Source organism: Vulpes vulpes, chromosome 14 (genome assembly GCF_048418805.1).
Source record: "Vulpes vulpes isolate BD-2025 chromosome 14, VulVul3, whole genome shotgun sequence".
Lineage (NCBI taxonomy): Eukaryota > Metazoa > Chordata > Mammalia > Carnivora > Canidae > Vulpes > Vulpes vulpes.
Genome location: NC_132793.1, coordinates 101,469,737 through 101,496,106, shown reverse-complemented (window position 1 = coordinate 101,496,106; position 26,370 = coordinate 101,469,737). Strand labels below are relative to the sequence as shown.

Here is a 26,370-nt window from a genome sequence, read left to right as displayed (position 1 = left end):
GCCCACAAAACTCAGGGAAACACTTAACATTTACCAGTTTATTAAAGGACATGACAGATGATGCAGATGAACAGCCAGATGAGAGACACACAGTGTAGGGACTTGGGGGGAGGGGGTCCCAAACACAGGAGCTTCTGTTCTGGTGGTGCTGGGATGCATAACCATCCACACTGGAAGCTCACCAAACCTCCTACTATTGAGAATTTATGGTGGCGTCCTCACATAGGCATGATCATGTCCAGCCCCTCTCCCCTCTCAAGAGGATGGGGTGCTACTGAAAATTCCAAGTTTCTGATCATGGCTCGGTCTGTCTGGTGAGTGGCCCCCACCCAGAGTCACTGCACTAGAACAAAAGACACTCCCAGTGCTCCTATCACTTAAGAATTTAGAAGGGATTTAGGATCCCTGCGTCAGGGATGGGGTCAGAGACAGATATTGGAGTGAGGGATGCTTCTACTGTTCTCACGTAGCAAATTACAAGGGTTTCAAGAACTTGTGCCAGGAACTGAAAGCGGAGACCAATGTATTTTTCTATTATCTCATAAAAGCCCGCTAGAATACATAATATTTTTAAATTTTTGACATAATTTCTGATACACAGTATAGTACAAGGATTCCTGTATAACTTTCACCCAGAAACCCTAAATGGTAACATTTTACTATAATTGCTTTATTGTCCTTTCCCTCTCTCTGCCTTTTTCCTAAAATATTTGAGAGTAGGTTGTAGACATGACAACCCTTTCAACTCTAAACACTTCACCATGCGTTTCCTAAAAACAAATTCTCTTGCATAACCTCAGGACAATCATTAAAATGAGAAAATGTTTATTGATACAATGACTTAATCTGTAAACCTTATTATAGTCTTTCTAGTTGTCCCAGTAATGTCCTTTATTGCAAAAGAAAATCCTAGATTGCATTCGGTTGTCATGTCTCTTTAAAGTTTCTCTCTGTCCTTCATGATTTTGACAGTTGTGAAGAGTGAAGGCCAGTTGTTTTGAGGCCTGTCCCTCAGTTTGAATGTATCTTCTGTTTCCTCACGATGAGATTTATGTTACTCATTTTGGCAGGAATATCATAGAGGTGACAATTGTTCTCAGTGCATCAGATTGGGATGCACTTGATGTCTGTTTATCCTTTTGTTGGTGGTGTTAACTTTGATCACTGGTTGAGGTGGTGTCTGCCAGATTCTCCACTATAAAATGACTTCTTTTGTGTTGTTGCAATTGGTAATTACAAAAATAAACATAAATCTTTTGCTTTTGTAATTAGTGGGTATCCTGCTGTGGAGTACTCTTGAGATTGTATAAATATCCTGTTACTCATCAGGCTTTGACCCAAAAGAGTTTTTATCATCCATTGACGACTCCCTGTCAGTGATTTCTATAATGGATGCCAAATGATGAGTTTTCTAACTTAGCCAGCATTCTCCTGTAAGGAAGAGCTTTCCCTTTTACCTACATATTTATTTATACCAACATGAAATCATGGGTTCTTAATTTATCAGGGGGCTATAATCCACTCTCATTGTTTATGTGGATGTTCTAATTGTCCTAGATTTGGCCAGTGGGAGAGCTCCATCACACTGCTTCTGTATCCTGTTGACATGTCCCTGTCAAGACATGGATGCCAGATGTTGTCATTTCTACTGGGATATCATCGCTTCTAGACCCTGTCACACACAGAATCATGAAACACATACATATATACATACTTGTGTGTATGTGTGTATCCCCCCCCCAAAAAACAACATGCATGCCGACAACCTAAACCTGTAACCCTGTTACAGTGTAAACATGGTGAACCTCAGACATATTGAGGCAGGAAAAAAGTTTTAGAACCACTGACCTAATACACAACTGCTTGCTAAATGTGGGTGAATATTCTAGAAGGTTTCGTTTGCAATTTTCTATTCTGCTAATTCTCTTCATACATTGAAATAACTCATTTTATGTGGAGGTTTTAATACAGCTGAAGTTGTAGTGGAACTAAAGACAGCAGAGTCCTTAAGGTGCTGTGGTGTTTAAATATTTTCAGATCTCTAATGAATACATTTCTCGTCTAGGTCTGTGCAAGTAATAGACTGCTTTCCACTCTGGAGAATCTGTATGAGAGGAAGCTCCTGGCACGTTTTGTCATTGATGAAGCGCATTGTGTCAGTCAGGTAAACACTGGTTTATGTGACTTGAAATACCCAATGAATATATACTACCAACAGTATATGTCTTTTCAGAATAGAGGAAATACAGTGAGCAGTATATGCAGTATATGCTTCCTTTTTATGTAGGAAGATCCAAATAGTCTGAAAAGCATTATTTTTTTTTTCCAACTAGTGGGGACATGATTTTCGCCAAGATTATAAAAGAATGAATATGCTTCGCCAGAAGTTTCCCTCTGTTCCAGTGATGGCCCTTACTGCCACAGCTAATCCCAGGGTACAGAAGGACATCCTCACTCAGCTGAAGATCCTCCAGCCTCAGGTGTAAGTTGCTCAAAGTCCTGAATTTAAAAACCCTGGGGCAGTGGTTCCCAGATTGCCACACAGTAGAATGTACTGAGCTTTAAAATCCCAGTGCACAGATTGCACTCTGTCAATTAGACAAGAATTTTGGGGGCTGGGAGCCATTATGTTTTTAAAAACCCCCAAGTGATTCCAGCGTGCAGCAAAATTTGGGAACCAAGGCCTGAGGGCTTTTTACTTACTGAAATTCAAACTCTATCCCAATACCTATTTTGGAAGTAGAGATAAAGTGTGTGCTGTACCTGTTAACTCTAGAATGGTCCCTGTAGTAAATTAGCTTTTATTTTTCTATCCTGGTTCCCATACATCCTAGGGTATACATCAGGAAGTACACAGATGACCCTACTTTGTCATTTTCCCTGAAGTTCCACTTATAGCCAGGATATTGAAAACAATCCAGGAACTATGTTTTACAGTTTTTATGCTTTGTTTTCATCTCAAAAGCAGAGGTGCTTTTCATTGCCACCAAATCCATAATTACAATAGAAACTACTATAAAAAAAAAAAATCCCCACATATCTAGGTTGTACTGGATTGTTTCATACCTCTGCATGAGTCTGTAGAGACAGGTGCATTCTCTGATAGGTTCATTCACTCAGCAAATATTTACTTAACAGCTGCTGTGTGCCAAGGTTAAAAATACTTGTCTCTTCTAATTTATTAGTGGGTGCTTTGAGTTTGAGGAATGCTTGAAGGAATGACCGGTAGGTATATTGGGGTGAATTTTTAAAGCACACTTCTTGCTCATTTGGAAATAAAGACAGTAAGCTGGCTCTCTAAATATCGTGATCAATAAAAACAGCAGCATCCCTCAACAGCTTAGGGAAGAACCAAAAGCACCATATGAAGGATATGGGGGACCATGAGGTTAAGACAGCTACAGGGACCTTTGCCGATTAAACTGGCATTCTCCAGCACACGAATTTTAGAGTCCTCAGAATTTTTTGTGTGAAATCACAAAATTTGGAATGGAATATCTTTAATCTCACTTGAGAAAGGGTGTTTTTGTAGAATTTGGGGGTGGGGAGAGATTTTGCTTCCATAATTGATGTACATGAAAACATATTTAAGGTGTCATATTATGCTTTAGGTTCTAGTGAGTAACCTACCTGCCAGAAATTCACTGCTATAAGTACTACATTGATCTGTGAAAGCCTTTCTTTTTTTTAATAGGCAGTGTTTTTAGCTTTTTTCCATCAAATTTATGCCAGATGCAGTCTGCTCATCTTCTAGGCCAGTAATATTAATTGCCAAATGCACATAGTTAAAAGAAATTGTATGAATTCACTTCACCTTTTGAATAACTTTTTGTAAGTACAGAATTTGTCATTTTTGTTTGCGTAAACATTGCACATATGCATTTAGAGATAGACACCTTTAATATCTTTTCCTGGTCGTGTGAGGAGATCAGCCTGGAAAAGCAATAGATTGTACATTTCCTGAGTCTAGCATGTGGCGCCCTGTGCATAATTGGCACTCAGTAAGAATGAATAAATGGAACATATGGAGGAATTTTGGTAAATGTGGGTAAAATATGAAAATTTGGGCAAGTCTGTTGATTCCTTAATATATTTGCTACTTCTATATTTGGGAGAGTTTAAATCTCTTAGTGGAAGTAAAAAGATTTTAACAAACACTTTCTGGTACATTTTTTCCTGATCTTTTTTGCCAGTAGGCCCTTGCTTTGATTAAATGTACCCAACTGCTGCTGTATCATGGCCCCGGAGAAGGCAGGTCTCCCTAGGGTTGGAGCCACAGCACCCCCGTGCTCCTCTTCTACAGCTAGTGTGTGGTAATGTTCTTCTTTGGAAAATAGGATAGATAATAATAAAATAGAGACTTTATTTCTTTTCCTTAGGACCTTAAAATATAAACTGAGAAGGGAAAGGCAGACACGTAGACAGTTGATACAACAATAATATCACAAAACAATAATGAGAGCTACTAGTTACATATTTAGCCTATTCAATGGGCCAGGCACTATTCTTGACAGTTTATGTGTATGAACTCATTTATCCACACAAAAGGCTTATGAGCTGAGTACTCCTACTTTCCTCACTTTTGGATGAGGAAACAAAGGCACAGAGAAATAACTTGCACAAGGTCATAGACCTCACGAGTGCCGGAGGGAGGACTTAAACCCAGACAGTCTGGTTTTAGAACCCTTTAAGTACTTCTTAATAAATTGCAGCAGGATGAAGTACGTGTTAATTAGAGATGTAAATTATGACTGCAGGAACTCAGGAAGGCAAGAGTGACTCTAACCCAAAATAACAACCAGTTGTTAATGAGGAGGGGTCGGATGGGCTTTTTAAAGGAAGCGGGCTTGGTAGGTTGAGGAGTCTTTGTTGTCAGCAGCTGTACTGAGATACCATTTACATACTTTAAGAGTCACCTATTTAAGTATGCAATGCTATGATTTTTTTTTATTTATTCACAGAGTTGTGCACCCCCACCATATCTAATTTTAGAACATATCTGTCTCCCTTGAAAGAAACTCCATACCCATCAGCAGTCAGTTCCCACTATTCCCCATCTCCCCAGCCCTAGACAACCACTGATCTATTTTGTGTCTTTATAGATTTTTGCCTAAGCTGGACATTTCATAGAAACAGCATTTTGCGGAAAGTGGCCTCTGTGACTGGCCTCTCACGCAGCTTCATGTGTTCAGGGTTCATCCATGTGTTGGTTCCTGTCAGTACTGCTTTCTGTCCTACTGACAAAAACTATTTCATCACACGTGTGCTCTCTACATTTTATTTTTCATTTATCATGTGGTGGATATTTCAGTTGTTTCCATTTTGTGGCCGTTGTTATTATGAAGACTACTACGGGCCTTGGTGTCTTAAGTTGTGGGTGCGTGTTTTTGTTTCTCTGGGGCATCTGTGCAGCAGCCATGACAGACCACAGAGCTCCAGCAGTGTGTGAGGGCTATGGTTGCTCCCTGTCCACATCAACACATGTTACAGGACATCTTTTATTATACCTGTCCTAGTGGGTGTGAAGTGATGAGAATGGTGCTTTCACAGGCAGAGAAGGAGAATTCAGGGCTGAAGTTTCAGGTATCAGAGTACAAGCGGGATCCAAGGAATGGAGAATAATACATGGGATAAGAGGAGAGACCTGGGAGGGCTTAACACCCCATCACGGGGATCTTGCATTTTGTGGTGGTATCGTGTTTGGAATTCATTCTTTGGACAACTTGACCTGGAAAATGGCTTGAGCTGAACCTTAGGATAGAATAATCACCCTGGCAGTGGAACAGAAGATGTAGCAGACAAACAAGGGATCAGAGGCCAAATGGCCCCTGGAAACCCCATTGTAGCATTCTAGAAGAGAGGTGACAGTGCTGGCAACAGCAGAAGAGAACCCAGGGTACCGGTTTGAGGGAAGACACAGCTGAAACAGGAAGACTGACAACTGGTGGCGTAAGAAAGACAGACATTGTAAAGTTTATACTAGTTTCTGGTGCAGGTGACATGCAGGAGGGGAGAAGAGGTGAAGGGGTGGGTAATGAATTTGATTTTTAGATCTGTGGTTGGGGTGGGGGTTAAGGGATGAGTGGAGAAGGTCACGACCTCAGTCTTCATACTTTCTTTTTTTTAAGATTTTATTTATTTGAGGGAGACCAAGAGAGAGAACATGAGCAGGGGGAAGAGGGAGAAGCAGACCCCCTTCTGAGCAGGGAGCCCGAGGCAGAGCTCGCTCTCAGGGACTCCAGGATCATGACCTGAGCCAAAGGCAGACATTTAACTGAGCCACCCAGGTGCCCCTTAGTACTTTCTTTGGTTTTATAAAGTACTTTCTTTGGTTTTAAAATTTTTTCTGGGGATCCCTGGGTGGCGCAGCAGTTTAGCGCCTGCCTTTGGCCCAGGGCGCGATCCTGGAGACCCGGGATCGAATCCCACGTCGGGCTCCCGGTGCATGGAGCCTGCTTCTCCCTCTGCCTGTGTCTCTGCCTCTCTCTATCTCTCTGTGTGACTATCATAAATAAATAAAATTTAAAAAAATAAAAAAAATAAAAAATAAATAAAATTTTTTCTGGGCCTCCTGAAAGAATTTTGGAAAACTGTATCACCTATATATTTCTAACATGACACCAAAAATTTTTCAACATGAATTTTAAATAAGAATGTAGTCTGTTGTAAATAATGTTTTTAAATTAAATCTTTAACCTAGCCCTTTTAAATGTATCCAGTAGAATATAAATATAATAGTAATTTTGTATCTACTTTCACTCATTTAAAAAACACATTAAAAAATTTTAACTTTAAATATCTTCAAAAATGTCTTTAACAGGGACACCTGGGTGGCTCAACGGTTGAGCGCCCCTTCTGCCCAGGGTCTGATCCTAGGAGTCCCGGGATCGAGTCCCACATTGGGTTCCCTGCATGGAGCCTGTTTCTCCCTCTGCCTATGTCTCTGCCTCCCTCTCTTTCTGTCTCTGATGAATAAACAAATAAAATCTATATATATATATCTTGGGCAGCCCCAGTGGCTCAGAAGTTTAGCGCCGCCTTCAGCCCAGGGTGTGATCCTGGAGACCCGGATCGAGTCCCACATCGGGCTCCCTGCTTGGAGCCTGCTTCTCCCTCTGCCTGTATCTCTGCCTCTCTCTGACTCTGTGCCTCTCATGAATATATAAATAAATAAAATCTTTAAAAAAAAGTCTTTAACAGATATTTTATTATATCTTTCCTTTTTCTCTTTGAACTCCTATTTCCCTTTCAGTTTCCCCACAGATTTTTATCCTAAGGTAATATATTTTTATGCTTGAAGTCTTATTACTTACTATATCATACTTACCTATAAGAAAAATATGAAAAAAATCTGTGTATATAAATTAAAAGTTGTTTTTGAATTTCCCATACCAAAATTTTCTTCCAGATTGAATTACTATAATCATTAGTAATATATTACTGATTGAAATAGTTTAAGTATCTTTTTAAAAATGTAAGCCTATATTTTGATTGAGAATGTGTAATTTAATGAGATAGGACTTCTTTTCAATTAGCTGATACATCCATGGACAAATCAAGTTGGTTCATATTTCTTATTTTTACAGATGTAAGCATTGAGAACCATTGCTCACATACACATGTAGATGGGAATGGAAAGCATTTTATTATAGCAGTAACACTCAATTATTTGAATTTTTTCTGACATATATGCCAAAATTACATAATATGTCATAAAAATTATTTTTAATGGTCTGTCAACTGACGACTCAACTTAGGTTCTTTAAATTTTGTGGAAAGCGAAGTATTGTAAACAATCTAACTGGCAAAATAAGTCAGATCATTACTCACTTTATTTTTTCTGGGAAGCATACTATAAAAAATACCAAGACTTATCTAATGACTATTAAATATTCTTGTTCCTGGGGCTCAGTTTGGTTAGTGGCCAACTCTTGGTTTTGGCTCAGTTCATGATTGCAGGGTTGTGAGATTGAACCCCAAGTCAGGCTCTGCATTGGGTGTGGAGTCTGCTTGAGATTCTCTCTCCCACTTCCTCTGCCTCCCCCGCCCAAGTAAATAAATATTCTTGTTCCTCTTGTACTGAAATGAATCTTATATCCATTATATTTGGAAGAGTTGGGAAACCAAAATGCTGTTAGTTTTAGTACACTTTTTCTAATATATTTTTGACAGGTATTTTTATTGTGGGATATGCTTTTAAATGATAGTTTCATCCAATTTTTGTGGCTACCATTTAGCACTTTCAAATGCTGGGATGTGACTACTATCTAATCTGGTTGGCAAAGCTAGTATTCAGTGCCAAACCCATCACCTAAATTTTTTTTTTAATTTTTATTTATTTATGATAGTCACGCAGAGGGAGAAGCAGGCTCCATGCACCGGGAGCCCGACGTGGGATTTGATCCCGGGTCTCCAGGATCACGCCCCGGGCCAAAGACAGGCGCTAAACCGCTGTGCCACCCAGGGATCCCCCCCATCACCTAAATTAAACTTACTTTCATTTTTAAAAGGAAAATTCTGACTTTGTTTCTCAGTTCATATAAACTGTTTAGTACACATCCCCATGACAACTATCTCAGTTTCAAAAACAACAAGAGCTGAGCACAAATTGATTCCATTTCCTAACATAACACTTAAAATGACATGAGTTTGACACCCTGGACCTAATCATAGTTGCCATGTTAATGTCAGCTGATATAGTACTCTCTTAGTGAAGATACAGTGGAATCTTAAACTTTTTTTAAAAAATGAAAACTTTATTGAAATATAGTGGGGGCACCTGGCTGACTTAGTAGAGCATGAGACCCTTGATCTCTGGGTCATGAGTTCAAGCCTCATGTTAGGCAGAGCCTCCTTAAAAAAAATGATAATAATAAGAGAGAGTGATAATTGACACATCATAAAATTCACCCATTTAAAGGTTAGAATTTAGTGGGGTTTTTGTATTTTCACAGTTATGTAGCCATCCCCCGAGTCTAAGCATAGAACATTTTCATCACCCCAGAAATAAACCTCGTACTCATTAGCAGTCATTTCCCATGCTCCCCACCTCATGTGTGCCATTGTCTTTCCCCTAGCCAAGTGTTTTCATGGGTCGTCCATGTTGCCACATGCATCAGTATGTAGTTCCTTGTTATTACTGAGTAATCTTCCATGGTATGGGCATTCCATTTTTATTTATGCATTCATTGGTTGATGGGACCTGTCTCTGACTAGAATACTTGGTAATTCCAAACATCCCATTTTCCAACAGGCCAAGTAAGACAAACCCTAAGCAACCATTAATGTTCCCATCACAGCAAGTTGTGTACAAGCTACTTTTACTCAGTGGCCCATGTGCTGGGGGTTAGCTGTCCTTCTGCAGTAGAGACACCTGTTTTCATTTTAATTGAGTTTGGGATTGGTAACTTTATTTCCTAATCTCATGTTATTTTATTATTTTTAGTAATCCATTGACTAAGTTAATTAGTATTTCTAAGTTTTTTCAATTATGTCACAAATATTAAAAATTTTTCAGATTATGTGCCAGCTTTTGGCAACTGCTTTATTGAGATAAAATCCACATACCATACAGTTCATCTATTTAAAGTATACAGTCCAGGGTATGTGGGTGGCTCAGTCAGTTAAGTATCTGCCTTTGGCTCAGGTCATGATCCTGGGGCCCTCGGATTGAGCCCTGCGTCGGGCTCCCTGCTCACTGAGCAGCCTGCTTCTGCTTCTCCCTCTGCCCCTCCCCCTGCTTATGCTCTTTCTGTCTCACTTGAATTAAAAAAAAAATTTAAAAAACAAAGTGTACAATTCAGTGGTTTTAGTACAGTTATACAACCATCACCATAATCAATTTTACAGCATCTTCATCAGCTTGCAAAAACACCACGCCCACTAATAGTCATTCCCTCCCCCACTTCCCTGTCCACCCACAGCAACCACTAATCTATCTACCTTCTGTTTCTAGATTTGCCTATTTTGGATATCTCATATAAATAAAATCATTCTATCCTTGGTCTTCTATAACTGGCTTCTTTAACATGATGTTTTCAAAGTTTATTGCTGAATAATATTCCATTATATGGGTGTGGCCCATTTTATTTATCTGTTGGTGAATATCAGGGTTGTTTCCATTTTTGGCTCTTATGACTACTGCTAAATTCTGTGTTCACAGACAGGTTTTTGTGTGAACCTCTGTCTTCCTTTCTCATGGGCATGCACCCAGGAGTGGAAGTGTGCACTTACAGGGTGACTCTATTTTTAACCTTTTGCAGAACTACCAGGCTGTTTTCCAAAGGAGCCATACTGTTTCCCATTCCCATCGGCAGTGTCATGGGTTCTGATGCCACCTACACTTGCTATTGTCTCTTTTTTGGCCCAAACTTTTTTTTTTTTCTTCATAAAACATTATTCTGAAATTAAAGCATAGTGTAAAATGTAATAAAAGGTAACAAGGCAATTCTTGTCTATAGTCATTTTAACATTCATATGGGTAGGGAGACTCATACACCATTCCCAACTAAAGCCCAAATTAACTCAGATAGTCTACATTGTTTGTATACCTGGGCAGTTCTTGTTATGACATCATTCTGTCAAGACTGTAGTTTCCTTTGCTAGAACAGTAGTTGTAAATAATTTAAAATGATCGAAATAGTCCATAGATATATCAGTCTTTTTACCTGTTGCCTTTTCTTGTCACAATCCATTACATGTTCTTCTGCCATTTCCAGCCCTAGAAGAGAGCTCTCAGTCTTCTGTGCATATAAATAGCATAAGAGGGATGGTTTCAAAGTATTGATTAACAGATATCTCAAGACTCTCAGAAGCAAGGCATCCTGAGATAATAGCAATACAAGAAGCAACATCATATGATGAAAATCATCTCTACCACCACCACTTCGCTCTCCGTGTGTCTGAAATCAGAATATCCCAACATGGGCCAATGTACTTCATTCCTCATGTCACACTTTATTCCCAGCATAAATATGTAAAACCCTTACAAGGCATGGAGCTCTACCCAGGGTTTCTAGTACTTTGATTAAAGAAAGTTTCAGGGGTGCTTGGGTGGCTCAGTCAGTTGAGCAGACTCCATGCTGAGCACAGAGCCTGATGCAGGGCTCAATCCCACAACCCTAAGATCATGGCCTCAGCCAAAATCAAGACTTAGACTTTTAACCAACTGAGCCAGCCAGCCAGCCAGCCCCCTTCTCTAAATAAATAAATTAATTAATTAATTAATTAAATAAATAGATAGATAGATAGTAAGTTAAGTAAGTAAGTAAGTAAGTTTCAGCTGCACCCATACTATATTGCATTTGTTCTGCACAGTGCCCTGGAGGTTTTTATTGCCAGACGAATGTACGATCGTGAGGTTCAGAATGGGTGAAAAGTAGGGTTTGTTTATTTTTAGGAAGTGAGGAGACCGTTTTAAAAGGGAAAGGCAGGGCAGGGGTCACGAGCAGGATGTCTGGACTGCAGGTACACCCAGATCAGTCTTCTGGGAGAAAGTACACGTGAAGATGGAAGATCTGCAAATTGATTCCTTTATAGTTGTCTTTGCTCTGTACCTTCAGAAAGTCTTTGTGATGGGTCGCCTGGGTGGCTCAGTGGTTGAGTGTCTGCCTTCGGCCCAGGGCATGATCCTGGAGTCCCGGGATCAAGTCCCACATCGGGCTCCCCTCGGAGAGCCTGATTCTCCCTCTGCCTGTGTCTCTGCCTCTCTTATGAATGAATAAATAAATCTTTAAAAGAAAAAGTCTTTGAGAACCCGTGGTGCGTGTACCCCAGTTTCAGGCCGCTGATTTTAAAAAGAAGTTGGACTGTAGTTCAGAACTATAAGGTCTAAGGTGGACAATAGTGGAAATTGGGGCATGTCGGGATGGCACTAGGTGCTGCTTAAAGCAGGGAGTGAGGTCTCTGAAGAAAGCAACATGAGGGAGAAGAGGAGCACTGAACACTTAAGTAGTCCCCACTTAAGGAGTAAGCAAAGGAAGAAGAGACAGGGTCACCTGGGAGGCTTAGTGGTTGAGCTTCTGCCTTCGGCTCAGGGCATGATCCCGAAGTCCTGGGATCGAGTCCCACATCGGGCTCCCCACAGGGAGCTGCTTCTCCCTCTGCCTTTCTCTGTGTGTGTCTCATGAATAAATAAAATATTTTTTAAAAAAATAAGAAAAAATGAGACAACTCAGAGAAGCAAGTGCGGTGCGGGGGGGGGGGGGGGGGGCAAGTCCATGGACTGTGAACTTGTTGCTGCTGTGAGGGGTTTTCTGTGAGGACAGCCAACTATGTGGAGTGCTGGAGAGGCCAGAGAGAGTGAGGTCTGAATAAAGACCAGTGGGCACAGTGCACACAGCGGGGAGACCGCTGCCCGTTGCATGGCCGCCTTACCTACATAGAAGTCCATTCAGGAATATGGCTGCGCTCCACATGCAAGGCATTCTTTCACCCTAAAGCCAAATAAGCATATCCTACCACTGGCAACAAAACTTGGGCCCAACCAGCTTGGATTTAGATACAAAGACAGAAAGCCAGTGGTTTTATTCACCATCATCCTTCCCTCCAATCCCCACCCCCTGTACTAGGTGTCTTCCTTAACCACAAGTTGTTAGAGTTACAGTCTCTTTTCTTCTATCAGCATGGGCACTGACTTGTCTTTATGCTCTAACCTTAACTGTTCTGCAGTGTTACCTTCTTCCTATAGAGATGTTGGAAGCTGGTGCAGTGGGGGGACCCAGGCACAGTCCTCTCACCTTCTTTTAGTTTTTTGTTTTTCTTTTTTAAGATTTTATTTATTCATTCATGACAGAGAGACAGAGACACAGGCAGAGGGAGAAGCAGGCTCCATGCAGGAAGCCCCATGTGGGACTCAATCACAGAACTCCAAGACCACGCCCTGAGCCAAAGGCAGACGCTCAACCACTGAGCCACCTAGGAGTCCCATTTCTTTGGTTTTAAAAGCTTAGCTAGAACAATTTGGGTAGAATGGTGATGGCAAAAACCAGAAATGGAGGTGCCAAGAATTGAAATTGGACATATGGCTGGTTGGGGGCATAAGTGTCTTCTGAGAAACTTGCCATTGGAGGGAAAAGAAAGAGGTGAGGTGCCAGATGCAGTGGAATGTAAGGATCCAGAGGAGCTTCTGTTTTTAGGATTGGTGGCCCTAGAACATACTCAGGCAAAAGGAAGAGACTGAAATACAGGAGAGGAGCAAATAGAGAAAAGCTAAGGAAGCAGGAGGGTGGAAGTGGGAGGAGAACAAAGGACCAGCGAAAGGGGAGACAGACCTGCTCTCTGGGGCGCAGACCACAGGACAGGGATCCCTGATGCGTAGGGCATCAGCTCCTGCTGCTGCCCTACAGTCAACTCTTCATGGACGCAGTCAAAATCTGAGAACATTGGTGGTGTTAAAAAAAAAAAAAATACACCATTCTCTGATTTTCTTAATGTTTTAAGTAATGTTTTATTTGCCTCTGCTTGTAATCAACCTCATCCTGGCGACTGGGCTTTGTACATGGTCTGTGTATAGCCTTCCTAATTCCTTATCACCTCGGCCTACAGACATTTACTCCCTCTATCTGTGGACCCTTCACCTGACTTCCCTCCCACGGTTCTCTTACCTAAGCTGCCAGGGACCATATTCAGCTTAAGACAGCTTGATAATTAGGTTTGCAGAATGCAAAATCTGTGTTTAATGTGTGAAGGTGACTGAAACTATACTTTCTCATAATAACAGAATTTTATGTTTGGGACTTCTAGGTTTAGCATGAGCTTTAACAGACATAATCTGAAATACTACGTGTTACCAAAAAAACCCAAGAAGGTGGCATTTGATTGCTTAGAATGGATCAGAAAGTATCACCCACGTGAGTACAGCCATATGACAAACTGTCTAGAAGTAATAAATGTCGTTTCAGTATCACAATAGAATAAATGTGCATATTAAACATTTCTTTTCTCGTTATAATAGCACTAACTAGCTATTTATAGAACAGAATACTGCAACTCTCTGAATCCTAGAAATTATAAAATTGCGTTTAGTAACAATAAACCCTAAGAAAAAGTGTATGAAATACTCCCTCCTACACACCCGTGTTATGATTCGTGGTTTCAGTGTATCTCCCCTGGTTTCTGTTGGTAGGAATTATACCACTGTCTGGGTTAGGGTCTTCTCCCAAGAGTGTCTGCCTCTGAGTTCTGTTAACTGGAATGAGATCCTGAAATGCATGGTGGTTTTCCATGTAACCCTTTTTCTATTTCCCCATAGAAAATTGTTTCTGTTAGCCACCTCTCTTTGATTTTTTAAAAACTAGTACACATGTTTGTGGGGCACCTGGCTGGCTCTATCAGTGGAGCGTGTGACTTTTGATCTCGGGGATCATGAGTTCGAGCCCCCACATTGGGTGTAGCGATCACTTTTTAAAAAACAATCCTTGGGGCAGCCCTGGTGGCGCAGCAGTTTAGCACCGCCTGCAGCCCAGGATGTGATCTTGGAGACCGGGAATCAAGTCCCACATCGGGCTCCCTTCATGGAGCCTGCTTCTCCCTCTGCCTGTGGCTCTGCCTCTCTCTCTCTCTCTCTCTCTTTCTCCCTTGTGTTTCTCATGAATAAATAAGTAAATAAATCTTTTAAAAAAAATCCTATATGTATTTTTTTGAACAAATCAAATGATACAGGGATAGACCAAGAAGTCATCCACAATCTCCCTTCTAGGCTTCCTTCTCTCAGGCAGTGAAGAACATAGGCAGCGTGTGTGTCTATAACCTTGACTTTGCCATGGAGAGCGGACAAATCTCATACCTTTCGTTTTGTGATTTTTTTTTTAAGATTTTATTTATTTATTCATGAGAGACCCAGAGAGAGAGCAAGGCAGAGACACAGGCAGAGAGAGAAGCAGGCTCCATGCAGGAAGCCCAATGTAGGACTGGATCTCAGGATTCCAGGATCATGCCCTGAGCCAAAGGCAGAAGCTTAACTGCTGAGCCACCCAGGCATCCCTCGTTTTGTGATTTTTCAAAACAATACATATAACATGTGCTTACTGAAGAAAACTGAGAAAGTAACAAGAAGAAAGAAGCAAAAGATAAACCTTACCTCAAGACAAGTCACCATTACCATTTGGGGGTTTATTTCCTTCCAGCAGTTGCTGTGTGCATCTTTCCATTAGCTTCTGTGTATAGTTTTTCTACCCTTAACCTGTTTTATATCTTGAGCATTTTCGTGTTTTATTTTTTAAACTTAGAGGTCACTTAAAAGTTTCAGCATATCAGGATGCCTGGGTGGCTCAGTAGTTAACTGTCTACCTTTGGCTCAGGTTGTGATCCCAGGGTCCTGGGATCAAGTCCCACATCGGGCTCCCCGCAGGGAGCCTGCTCCTCCCTTTTGCCTATGTCTCTGCCTCTCTCTGTGTGTCTCATGAACAAATAAATGAAATCTTTAAAAAAAAAAGTTTCAGTGTATCTTATTTTTTCTTTTTTTTTTTTTTTAAGATTTTATTTATTTATTCATGATAGACATAGAGAGAGAGAGAGAGGCAGAGAGAGAAGCAGGCTCCATGCCGGGATCCCGACACGAGACTCGATCCCGGGATTCCAGGACTGCTCCTTGGGCCAAAGGCAGGCGCCAAACCGCTGAGCCACCCAGGGATCCCCAGTATCTTATTTCTTAATGTCCTAATGTTGGCCATTAAAATTTTTCTAATTTTAAAAAGTAGAAACAAAACTTTTCACAGAAGTCCTTGTACCACTTTATTTCCTAGATTAGCTTCCTAGATGCATTTCTAAGGCTGATACATACAGCTATACGCTTTCCGCAGCATTTGTGTAAGGGTACCCTCTTTCCATTTTATTGCCAGTGTGAAATAGAGCCCAGGCTTCCTCCATGTCCACATAAGGAGTCATTTGGGGAACAAATAGAACAAAAGGTCACGTGTTTTTTTTTAATTTATTTGAGAGAGAGAGGAAACACAAACACTGAGAAAAGTAGAGGCTGAGAGAGAAGCAGTCCCTTCCCCCCCCCCCCCCCCGACTGAGCAGGGAGCCTGACGTGGGGCTCTCAATCCCATGACCCTGGGATCATGACCTGAGCTGAAGGCAGACGCTTAACCAACTGAGCCACCCACACGCCCCCAGAAGGTCACATCTTGTCATTTCCAGTCCACCTGAACTCCTTGCTTGAATTACTCTGTTACCCGCTACTATTAGAAGACTGGAGGTCTGCTTATGGTTTGTGTATTTCTAAGAACATAACAAGTGGCTAAGTTGGTTGAGCATCCCACCCTTGATCTCAGTTTGGGTCTTGATCTCAGGGTCATGGGTTCAAGCCCCACATTGGACTCCATGCTGGAATTAGAGCCAACTTAAGAAAGGAAATTGTTTTGTTACTTATGTTAAAAGCTCTCATGTCTCAATACTGTTTTGGTTTCTTGGCAGATGACTCCGGGATAATCTATTGCCTCTCCAGACGAGAATGTGATACAATGGCTGACACTTTACAGAAAGATGGTCTTGCTGCTCTTGCTTATCATGCTGGCCTCAGTGATTCTGCAAGGGATGAAGTACAGCACAAGTGGATTAATCAGGATGGCTGCCAGGTAACATTTTTTAAAATAAACAAAGGAAATAATCTTTTATAGTATATGAACAAACTTGCACATGCAGTATAAAAATTCTTTCTACTGAAAAGACAGCAAACATCAAAATAAGACTGAAATTTAAAAACAGATTTTTTTTGAGACTTCTGAAGTTGCTTTTTCTTTCCTAAATCAAAAAAATTTTTTTCTTATTCAGTTGTAATTTACATACCATAAAATTCGCCCTTTCAAAGTTTATGAGTCAGTAGGTTTTAGTGTATTCACAGGGTTGTGCAAGCATCACCATTATCTAATTCCAGAATATTTCATCATTGCAAAAAGAAACTCCATACCCGTTAGCAGCCACTCCCCACTCCACAAACTCCCATCTCTGACAAAAACTAATGGAACCACTGCTAATCTGTCTCTATAGTTTTTCCTATTCTGGACATTTCATATAAATGAAATTATACAGTATGTGTTCTTTTATGACTAATTTCTCTTATTTAGCATAATGTTTTCAAGGCATTATGTATCTTGTTGTAGCATGTATCAGTACTTTCTTTTTGTGCACCAGATCACATTCTGTTGTATGAATATATCCTAGTTTGTTATCCATTCATCAGTTAATGGACATTTTGTTGTACCCACTTTCTGGCTATTGTGAATAATGCTTCTGCGAACATCCGTGTACATGTTTTTGTATGAATATGTTTTCAGTTCTCTTGGATAGATACCTAGAGTGGAATTGTTTAGTCATATGGTAACTGTATTTAATGTTTTGAGGAACTACCAAACTGTTTTCTAAAGCAGCTACAGAATTTTAAACTTTACATTTCCACCAGTGATATATGAGGTTCTAGTGTCCATGCTTCCTTATTATTATTATTACTTTATTTTTTTAACCATATCCATCCTAGGGAATGTGAAGCAGCATCTCATTGTGATTTTAATTTGCATTTCCCTGATAATTAATTGTGTTGAGATTCTGAGATGACAGATTTTTCACCCAAGTGGATCAAGAGACATGGAACTAAGAACCCTCTAGACATCCCGTATGGCAACAGGTGCCAGTGTTGCAGCCTTGGATAGATCTCTCTAAATACAAGGATGAATTTGAGGAAAATGACTGATAACTTTTTTTCTTAGCCTATGAAGTTTTCAGTTCACAAAAAAAGAAATTACCCCGAAGATTCAAAGGAAAAATACCTCTCAAAATTATTTCATAATGGAAACAGAAAAAAGTCTTAGAGGGTATTAGCTTGGGGTCCTTGGAAAGATGCCAGAAGACTCAATATATGAACTAGAAGCACTTTGCCATAAGAAGACCACAGGCAGAGATGAAGGCACAAATAAAAATTCAGTTTATCTAGGGGCAGCCCCGGTGGCGCAGCGGTTTGGCGCCGCCTGCAGCCCAGGGCCTGATCCTGGAGACCCTGGATCGAGTCCCACGTCGGGCTCCCTGCATGGAGCCTGCTTCTCCCTCTGCCTGTGTCTCTATGAATAAATAAAATCTTAAAAAAAAAAAAAATTCAGTCTAGATAAGAAAATTCACAAAAAGGCAAAAACAAATCCAATTATGTATCAAGACATAAATGATTCACCTTGGTGCAGACATTTGGATCAGCGAGGTAGTGAATATCTTGAAAATGTCAGCTTAAGAATAATCAGTGTATCCAAGGAAGAAATCAAGATGGCTGAAGTAGATACAGTAGTCAGATGTGTTCTGAATGAATACATAACAAATATTTAACAAATTTAAAAGCATTATCTCAGAGTCGCTGGGGGAAAACTTACATGTAGACAGAGTTCACCACTTTGTTTGATTTGCAGAGAGCTGAAAGAAATTACATTCACGAAGATAGAGAAATAGGATACTCTACAAAAAAACAGACAGGCCTGAGACTGTTTCACTGAAGAACAAAAGCAGAACACACCATCTTCAGAATCAAAGGAGGGAAGCCTGGAGCTGTAGGATTTCACAGCCAGCTCTCATCACAGATGTTGGACACAACAGAAAAGCACTCTCAGATATGTAAAGTCCAAAATGTATCACCAGCTTATCTCCACTGAAGTAATCACAGATGCCAGTCTTCCCTAATTTGTATATTTAACTAAGCAGAATTCCAGTGGGTTTTTTTCTTTGATAAACTTTTTCTAAAGTTTATCTGGAAGAATATTCAAGTTAAAATAACTGAAAGACTTGGGCAAGAAAATGAAAACACGTGAACACTGGCTTTGCAGTACATTACAGACAGATCAATGACACAGAAGTCCAGAATTAGACTGGAAAACAGAGCACACCGGGTGGGTGGTGCAGTCAGTTGAGTGTCCCAGCTCTTGGTTTCAGCTCAAGTTGTGATCTCAGGGTTGTGAGATCAAGCCCCATAAGCAGGGTTCCCTGCTTAAGGCAGAGTCTGCTTGAGACTCTACCCCCTCCTTTCCCCTCCCCTCCCCCAAAATGAATAAATCTTTTTTAAAAAAGGCATTATAAAAACAATATGTGGTAAGGATGACATTGAAAAATAATGAGGAAAGGAGGACAATCCAACCACTGGTACCCCTTACCTGCTGGGGGGGAATCATTTTGAATCCTCCTATCAAAATTAATTATAGGTAAATAAAGGTATTGATATTTTTATTTTTTTGAAGATTTTATTTATTTATTCATGAGAGACAGAGAGAAGCAGAGTCAGGGAGAAGCAGGCCCCCTCCAGGGAGCCTGATGCCAGACTTGATCCCAGATCCCCAGGATCACGACCTGAGCCAAAGGCAGACACTCAACCACTGAGCCATCCAGATGCCCCAGTATTGGTATTTTTAAATGTATGAACTCTGACTAGAAGAGAACCCAACCTTAAAAAGAGCTCAAAAGGAAATAATTGCTAGAAACAATTAAAAACCTAAATAAACACTTATTAATTGGTAAAATTAAAGGCAATAGCAAATAGCAAAACTAGGAAAATAATGTCTCCAGCAAATAAAACATATCAAAGAGCATGTAAAACTTTGATAAGAAAAACATGAGTCTCAAATAATAAATTTCCCCAGGCTATCAAGAGACATCAAAAAGAAGGAGCCACGAAAAGCTAAGTAGAATTGTTTCTCAAAGTGCAACTTTGCTAGTTATTAAAGGAAGCCAAACTTAAAACAGTGAGAGACCATTTTCACTTCTTGTATTAGGAAACTTCTATTAATTGTTAATAGTGCTATAAGAGGCAGTTTCCTGCAATGCTTCTGAGAGCCTTTCTGGAAAAGAACATAGCAGACTATTACAGGAGCTTCTGATTTGAAACGCACGAATGGAATTCGTATCAGTGTTTGTTTATGGTTTTCTGGGGGTTTTTTTAATTGAAGTATAGCTGATATATACAATATTATATTACTTTCAGGTATACAACACAGTGACTTGGCAATTATATACATTGTTGCATGCACACCACAATAATTGTACTAGCCACTTACAACAAAGTTATTAGAATATCATCGACTGTTTAATAATATTTTTAATCGTAAGTAGCCTAAGTGTCCTGAGAGAGTGACTCAGGACTCTATTATTGTGCATTCCTGACATTGAAAATTATTTATGAAGAATTTCATAATGATATGCAAATGTTCAGATGTAAATGATGGAGAAACATAGGAACAAATAGAATCTAAAACCATAAAAAAGGGACTAAAAAAAGGGGGGGGGGGCACTCCTGGGTGGTTCAGGGGTTGAGCGTCTACCTTTGGCTCAGAGAGTGATCCTGGAGTCCTGGGATCCAGTCCCACATCAGGCATGCTGTGAGGAGCCTGCTTCTCTGTCTATGTCTCTGCTTCTCTTTCTCTCTCATGAATATATAAATAAATTCTTGAAAAAAAATATTTATAGTATAAATACCCATGCACACATATATACATATTTGTATGCATATATATAAAACACTTTGATCAAAAATATAGTTTAAAAAAATTGGTGAGTTTTTGTTTCCATTTTCAGACTAGCTAATTATACCATCACTGGACAACCCTGATCTTGTTAGATTTGTAAGATAGAATAAAACTTCCTTGTTTTTCTTCACAAAGAAATTATTATAGTCTAGTCTATAGTTTTAAAAGCAACACAGAAATAAGGAAATAACAGCTGGACCAAGCAAGTTTTTCCCAGTGATGAGGAGTAAAGGCTTTCACGGGGACTTGGCATCTATGTCGACTCGCTGGGAGCCTACACGCTCTCTCACTGCCCTAGGCCCACCTGACCTGGGGAAATGCACCCCTGCTTCTTGGACTGCTACGGGCCTGTGGGTTGCCACACCTCCCTGCCCGGCCTCTCCACCTGCTCCCCACCACTAGAGGCTCCAGTAGACTTTCTCTTTTCCAAGGACATTTCCTTTGATCAAAGTGCCATAAATTTAGAGGGCTGACTGGCCTATAGCTCAGGCCGCAGCCAGACCCAACGTTGCCAAGCACATTTATTTGCTGCCTCACACTTCACAGCCTGCAGTTGCTGTTTCTACTGTTCAGGCACCAAGGCCTCAGTCTGGCTGCTAGGTAGCTCAGTTGCTTTTGAAATCCTGTTCTTGCAGCCGCTGTTTATTTTCTTAAGAGCTAAAAAAATAAAATAAAGCCTTGCAGCTTTATTTGTATAATATAATTTTACCTGGAGATGTAACTTTTTGGTCTGACTTAATAAGTCCTAAATTTGCAACTGAAATAGATATTCTTAAAAATGATCTTTTTACTAAAAGCCAATTTATGAAGCTCCTGAAATTTAACCGTCACCTGGCTTGTCCTACTAAGTCATTTGCATAGGCACAATCTCCAGTCTTTTTTTTTTTTTTTCTAGTATAAGCAACTTAGACTTTCACCCACATGAGTTCCAATAAAAATGTCACAAGTTTTTACTTTGAAATCAGCTGTTGCTTGTGTGTGATCCATCAGCTGCCCCACCTGGGAACATAGACGGTAAGCAGCAGAGCAGGGGAGAATGCCATTGCTCCCAAAGCATCAGAGAAGCTGGCAGCGGTGGCCGCTGGAAGTTCAAGCCCTGGGAACAGCCTGAGTAACGTGGGCTCCTGAGCAACGTGTTCATGATCATAGACCTGGTGATCATGGCTATGTGGATAGTGCTCCTCACACCTCCATATCAAAAATGTAAGAGAATAAGCAATGGCAACACAGCAAGAGGTGACTGCTCTTGATTCTGGGCCTCTTCCATAATGACTCCAAATCATACAAAAAAGTGCCTGCCATAGCAGGTTTCTCTTTACCTCCTTGGGTCTTAATAAAATTGCCAGTTATCTTGTATATGAAGATCTCATATAGTTCGTGCTAAATAATGGGACCAAGTTACGATATTAGATTGTTGTATAGAGTATACTTTAAAGTAAAATAAAGTAGCCTGGGTAGCTCAGCGGTTGAGCATCTGCCTTTGGCTCTAGGTGTGTTCCCGGAGTTCCAGGATCGAGTCCCACATCAGGCTCCTTGCATGGAGGCCGCTTCTCCCTCTGCCTACATCTCTGCTTCTCTGTGTGTCTCTTATGAATAAATAAATAAAATATTTTTTAAAAATAAATAAAGTAAAATAGAGGATGGAGCTTTTAGAGGTGCCTGTAAATGTTCCTGTAAATCTATTATGAGTCTAAAAGGCTTCTGCTTTTTCATCAGGTCATCTGTGCAACAATAGCGTTCGGAATGGGGATTGACAAACCTGATGTGCGATTCGTGATTCATGCATCTCTCCCTAAGTCTGTGGAGGGCTACTACCAAGAATCTGGCAGAGCTGGAAGAGATGGGGAAATTTCTCACTGCCTGCTGTTCTATACCTATCATGATGTGACACGACTCAAGAGACTCATCCTGAGTAAGCCAAGCTCCTGTCCTCTTCAGTCTCGTGATAGAACCTTGTCTTGCCATTGGGGTACTTTCGGTCCAGTTTTCTTTAAATAGTTATAAACGTATTACATGCTTGTCATGTAACACTCAAATGATACAGCAGCAGACAATGTCCAAACCATGCCTTGTATGTGATCCTGCCCTAAGAAATAACTCCAGCTATTGGCTTCCTTTGTATCCTTCCAGATCCAGTCTCTGTGTGCATCCTTGCATGTAACATAGATTTCAGACACGCAGAAAGGTCAAATGGGAGAAATAACGAACCTTCACATATCACCAGGTTAAGAAATAAAACCCCCCGTGTCTCTCTCTCCCATCTCAGCCTTCTACTCCCCCATCAGAGAGAAGCAGTATCTGATATTTAGTGTCTACCCCTGCCAAATGCATACATTTTAAAATTTGTAAATTCGGGGCAGCCCCTGTGGCGCAGCGGTTTAGCGCCGCCTGCAGCCCAGGATGAGATCCTGGAGGCCTGGGATTGAGTCCTGTGTTGGGCTCCCTGCATGGAGCCTACTTCTCCCTCTGCTTGTGTCTCTGCCTCTCTATCTGATTAATTAATTAATTAATTAATTAATTAATTGAAATAAAATTTGTAAATGGGGTTATGTATGCCTTTTTTTGTAGATTGATAGCAAGCTGATTGTTTTCAGTCTACATGAGGATGTAATTATGACTCCGGTGGATAACGTATTGTTCAACTACGTAGAATTCCATGGCTTTTTAACCAGTCCTGTTGGAATTGATACCTAGATTATTTATTGCTTTTCACAGTTATCAGCAGTACAGTATTGAGCATCTTTTACGGGTATCTTTGGGCATATGTGCAAACAGTCTGTATAGAACAAATTTCCAGGGATCCCTGGGTGGCGCAGCGGTTTGGCGCCTGCCTTTGGCCCAGGGCGCGATCCTGGAGACCCGGGATCGAATCCCACGTCGGGCTCCCGGTGCATGGAGCCTGCTTCTCCCTCTGCCTGTGTCTCTGCCTCTCTCTCTCTCTCTCTGTGACTATCATAAATAAATAAATAAATTTAAAAAAAAAAAAAAAAGAACAAATTTCCAGACTTAGACTTGCTAGGTTAAAGTAATACATATTTTAGAATCTTTTATTAGGCCCTTTGCCCATTTTTCTACTAAATTGTGGTAGTTAAATACATTTCCCAAATAAAGTTGCTATTTTGAGACCACTTTTGAATGGATCCTTCCAGAGATACTACACATGGACATGACATTTACCAGGCACCGTGCCAAGTATCATGTCCCCTTTTGTGCCCATAATCCCTAGCTTTTGAGGTAGTTTATCCCATGGTAAAAGGGAGTTTCATGAAACCTTTGTGACTTGCCCCCAAGAGCACTGATGAGCAGCAGCAGCAATAGGAATGGGGGTTGGGGGGAGAGTACGTTGTATCAGCAATACAGATAGATGGCATTGCTTAGCACCTGCTCTGTGCGCTATCTTAACTGCTTGATTATATCCCTTTACCCAGTCTTCACAACAGGCCTAATGGGTAATGCTGTTACTCTCCTCATTTCACATGGCAGGACGAGAGATGTAGAGCTAGTAAGTGGCAGAGCTCTGATGGGGCCCAGGTCTATCTGAACCCCAAAGTCCATGTCCCTTGCACTATATACCAAGATGATTCTCAGTGAAAAAATGGACTTTTAATCTTAGCATGTCCTTTTGTGATTTTAAACAGAACCTGTATTGGGGATCCCTGGGTGGCTCAGTGGTTTAGCACCTGCCTTCGGCCGAGGGCGTGATCCTGGAGTCCCTGAATTGAGTCCCACATCAGGCTTCCTGCAGGGAGCCTGCTTCTCCCTCTACCTGTGTCTGCCTCTCTCTCTCTCTCATGAATAAATAAATAAAATCTTTAAAAAAAAAAAAAAAAAAGAACCTAGATTAATTTAGGTCCAAACAATTCAATAAGTACTTTAAGTTTTTAACACTTAGCAATATTTTGAAAAAAAATAATACTCATAAATCAGAAAAAAAATTTTAATTTTTTTATTTTCATTCTTAACTAACCTCAATTGCTTACAAACAGAAAGTGTGTGCATGTGATTCTCAAACCTTGACATGAGATTAGACACTGCCACCCTTATTTCCTGTTTCACGTGGATTTTTCTGGAGGTACTTGTATTTATCATGACAACTGCCAAAACTTGAGTTTCACAGAGATGGCATCGGAAGGAATGTAGCACCCTGAGCTACCTCGGACTAGTGGTTTGTGTGGTGTTCAACAGATGTCAGATATTGCTGTGCTTAGATTTAAAATACCCTGCCAACATCCCTGTGAGTTCACTGCAGCACCCCGGGGCTCCTTGGCACACACCTCGGGAACCGCTGGCTTAACTCTTTTGACCCTAGATGCCCAGGGACGTGCATGGCTCACTGCCATGGTTCCATGCTCTGCTGACTTTGAACATCCAGCTAAGTATGTGCTTATCTGATAAATACAGTAAATTTGATTCAAATCTTCATCAGTGGGAATCATAAAGATCTGAAGAAATTTTTCAGATATTCCTGATGACAATCTTCATTTATTCCTATAAAACTAAAAATTTGAGGGATAAACATAAATACCCTGTTGGTCATAGTATAGAATATAGAATGATACCATACTGATATCTATGCTATTAATAATTTTGTTTCATTTAATATTTAAAGTTACATGAATCTATTCTGTATATTTCTGTGATATTTGCTTCTATTTTTTCTACTTAATACTAATAAGTATTTTTACTTTGTTCTTCACCTCTTTTAGTGGAAAAAGATGGAAACCGTCATACAAGAGAGACTCACTTCAATAATTTGTATAGTATGGTGCATTACTGTGAAAATATAACAGAATGCAGGAGAATACAGCTTTTGGCTTACTTTGGTGAAACTGGATTTAATCCTGATTTTTGTAAGAAATACCCTGATGTTTCTTGTGATAATTGCTGTAAAACAAAGGTAAAAAAAGAAAGTTTTAAATTCCTTGTAATTCAGGAAATTGCCAGGACTTTTTTTCTTTCTTAATTTGGCAAAGTGAGGTACAAGTTAGGTTACTATAAGTGTGCCCTCAGGGATTGAGCTGGGGAAAGATGGCTTCCTCCCCATAGTAATTTGGAATAGAAACATTTAATAGTAATTCTGTGGAATAGCTTTCAGATTAGAAGCCTATAAAAAAAATATACCGGACCTATCTAAAATATTGAGGTTTTGGGGATCCCTGGATGGCTCAGCAGTTTAGTGCCTGCCTTCGGCCCAGGGCATGGTCCTTGAGTCATGGGATCGAGTCCCACGTCGGGCTTCCTGCATGGAGCCTGCTTCTCTCTCTACCCCTCTCTCTGTGTGTCTCTCATGAATAAATAAATAAAATTTAAAAATAAAATAAAATATTAAGGTTTTATATGTGCAATAAGGCTTATAGGGTATTTTAGGATATCATTTATCTGTAAAGATCCAGAAAGATCCAACATGGGCAGATAGAATATTTAGATTCAATCCCAATATATATTTGAAGTTGTAATTCTGAAGAGAGTTATAGTAACTAGTATATTGTGTGTTTGAATCAGGTTAATTATGTTATACTATAAATTGGTTATTTAAAAACTATAAAGAATTAATGGCAATAGATTCTAGATGAGTTTGCTATCATCTGTCCTAAAAATAACCATGAGGAGTTGTTAAATTCAATCATTAGGTACTTAATTTTACCTCTCATGGTAATTCTGTGTTTTAATGTCTCCGTACAGAGAGACATTGCAGTTTACAGAGTGTTTTCACATTTGATACATTATTTGAAATGTCTATGCAAGATGCTGGAGATTCACAAATGAGTGTGCTATGGGCCAGTTCATAGACTGGAGGGGGACAGACATACATGTATTCACATGATTGTAATGCCATGTGATAAGCACAGTCACAAAGATACGCAGCAGTAGCCAGAACAGA

The 26,370-nt window shown here is 40.3% G+C and overlaps 1 protein-coding gene across 8 annotated transcripts in view; it reads left to right on the top strand.

Annotated features, from left to right (window-relative positions):
* BLM (BLM RecQ like helicase) overlaps positions 1-26,370 on the top strand; it is a 97,160-nt gene that overhangs the window by 49,266 nt on the left and 21,524 nt on the right. For all 8 annotated transcript variants that reach the window (XR_011997105.1, XR_011997106.1, XR_011997108.1 and 5 more), the window contains 6 exons: positions 2,066-2,164; positions 2,334-2,482; positions 13,744-13,850; positions 16,417-16,577; positions 22,206-22,401; positions 25,196-25,386. Coding sequence is in view for 4 of the 8 variants with exons in the window: in XM_072737339.1 (XP_072593440.1) it covers positions 2,066-2,164; positions 2,334-2,482; positions 13,744-13,850; positions 16,417-16,577; positions 22,206-22,401; positions 25,196-25,386 (903 nt within the window). In the remaining 4 variants the exon portion in view is untranslated. The remainder of the gene's footprint in view (positions 1-2,065; positions 2,165-2,333; positions 2,483-13,743; positions 13,851-16,416; positions 16,578-22,205; positions 22,402-25,195; positions 25,387-26,370) is intronic.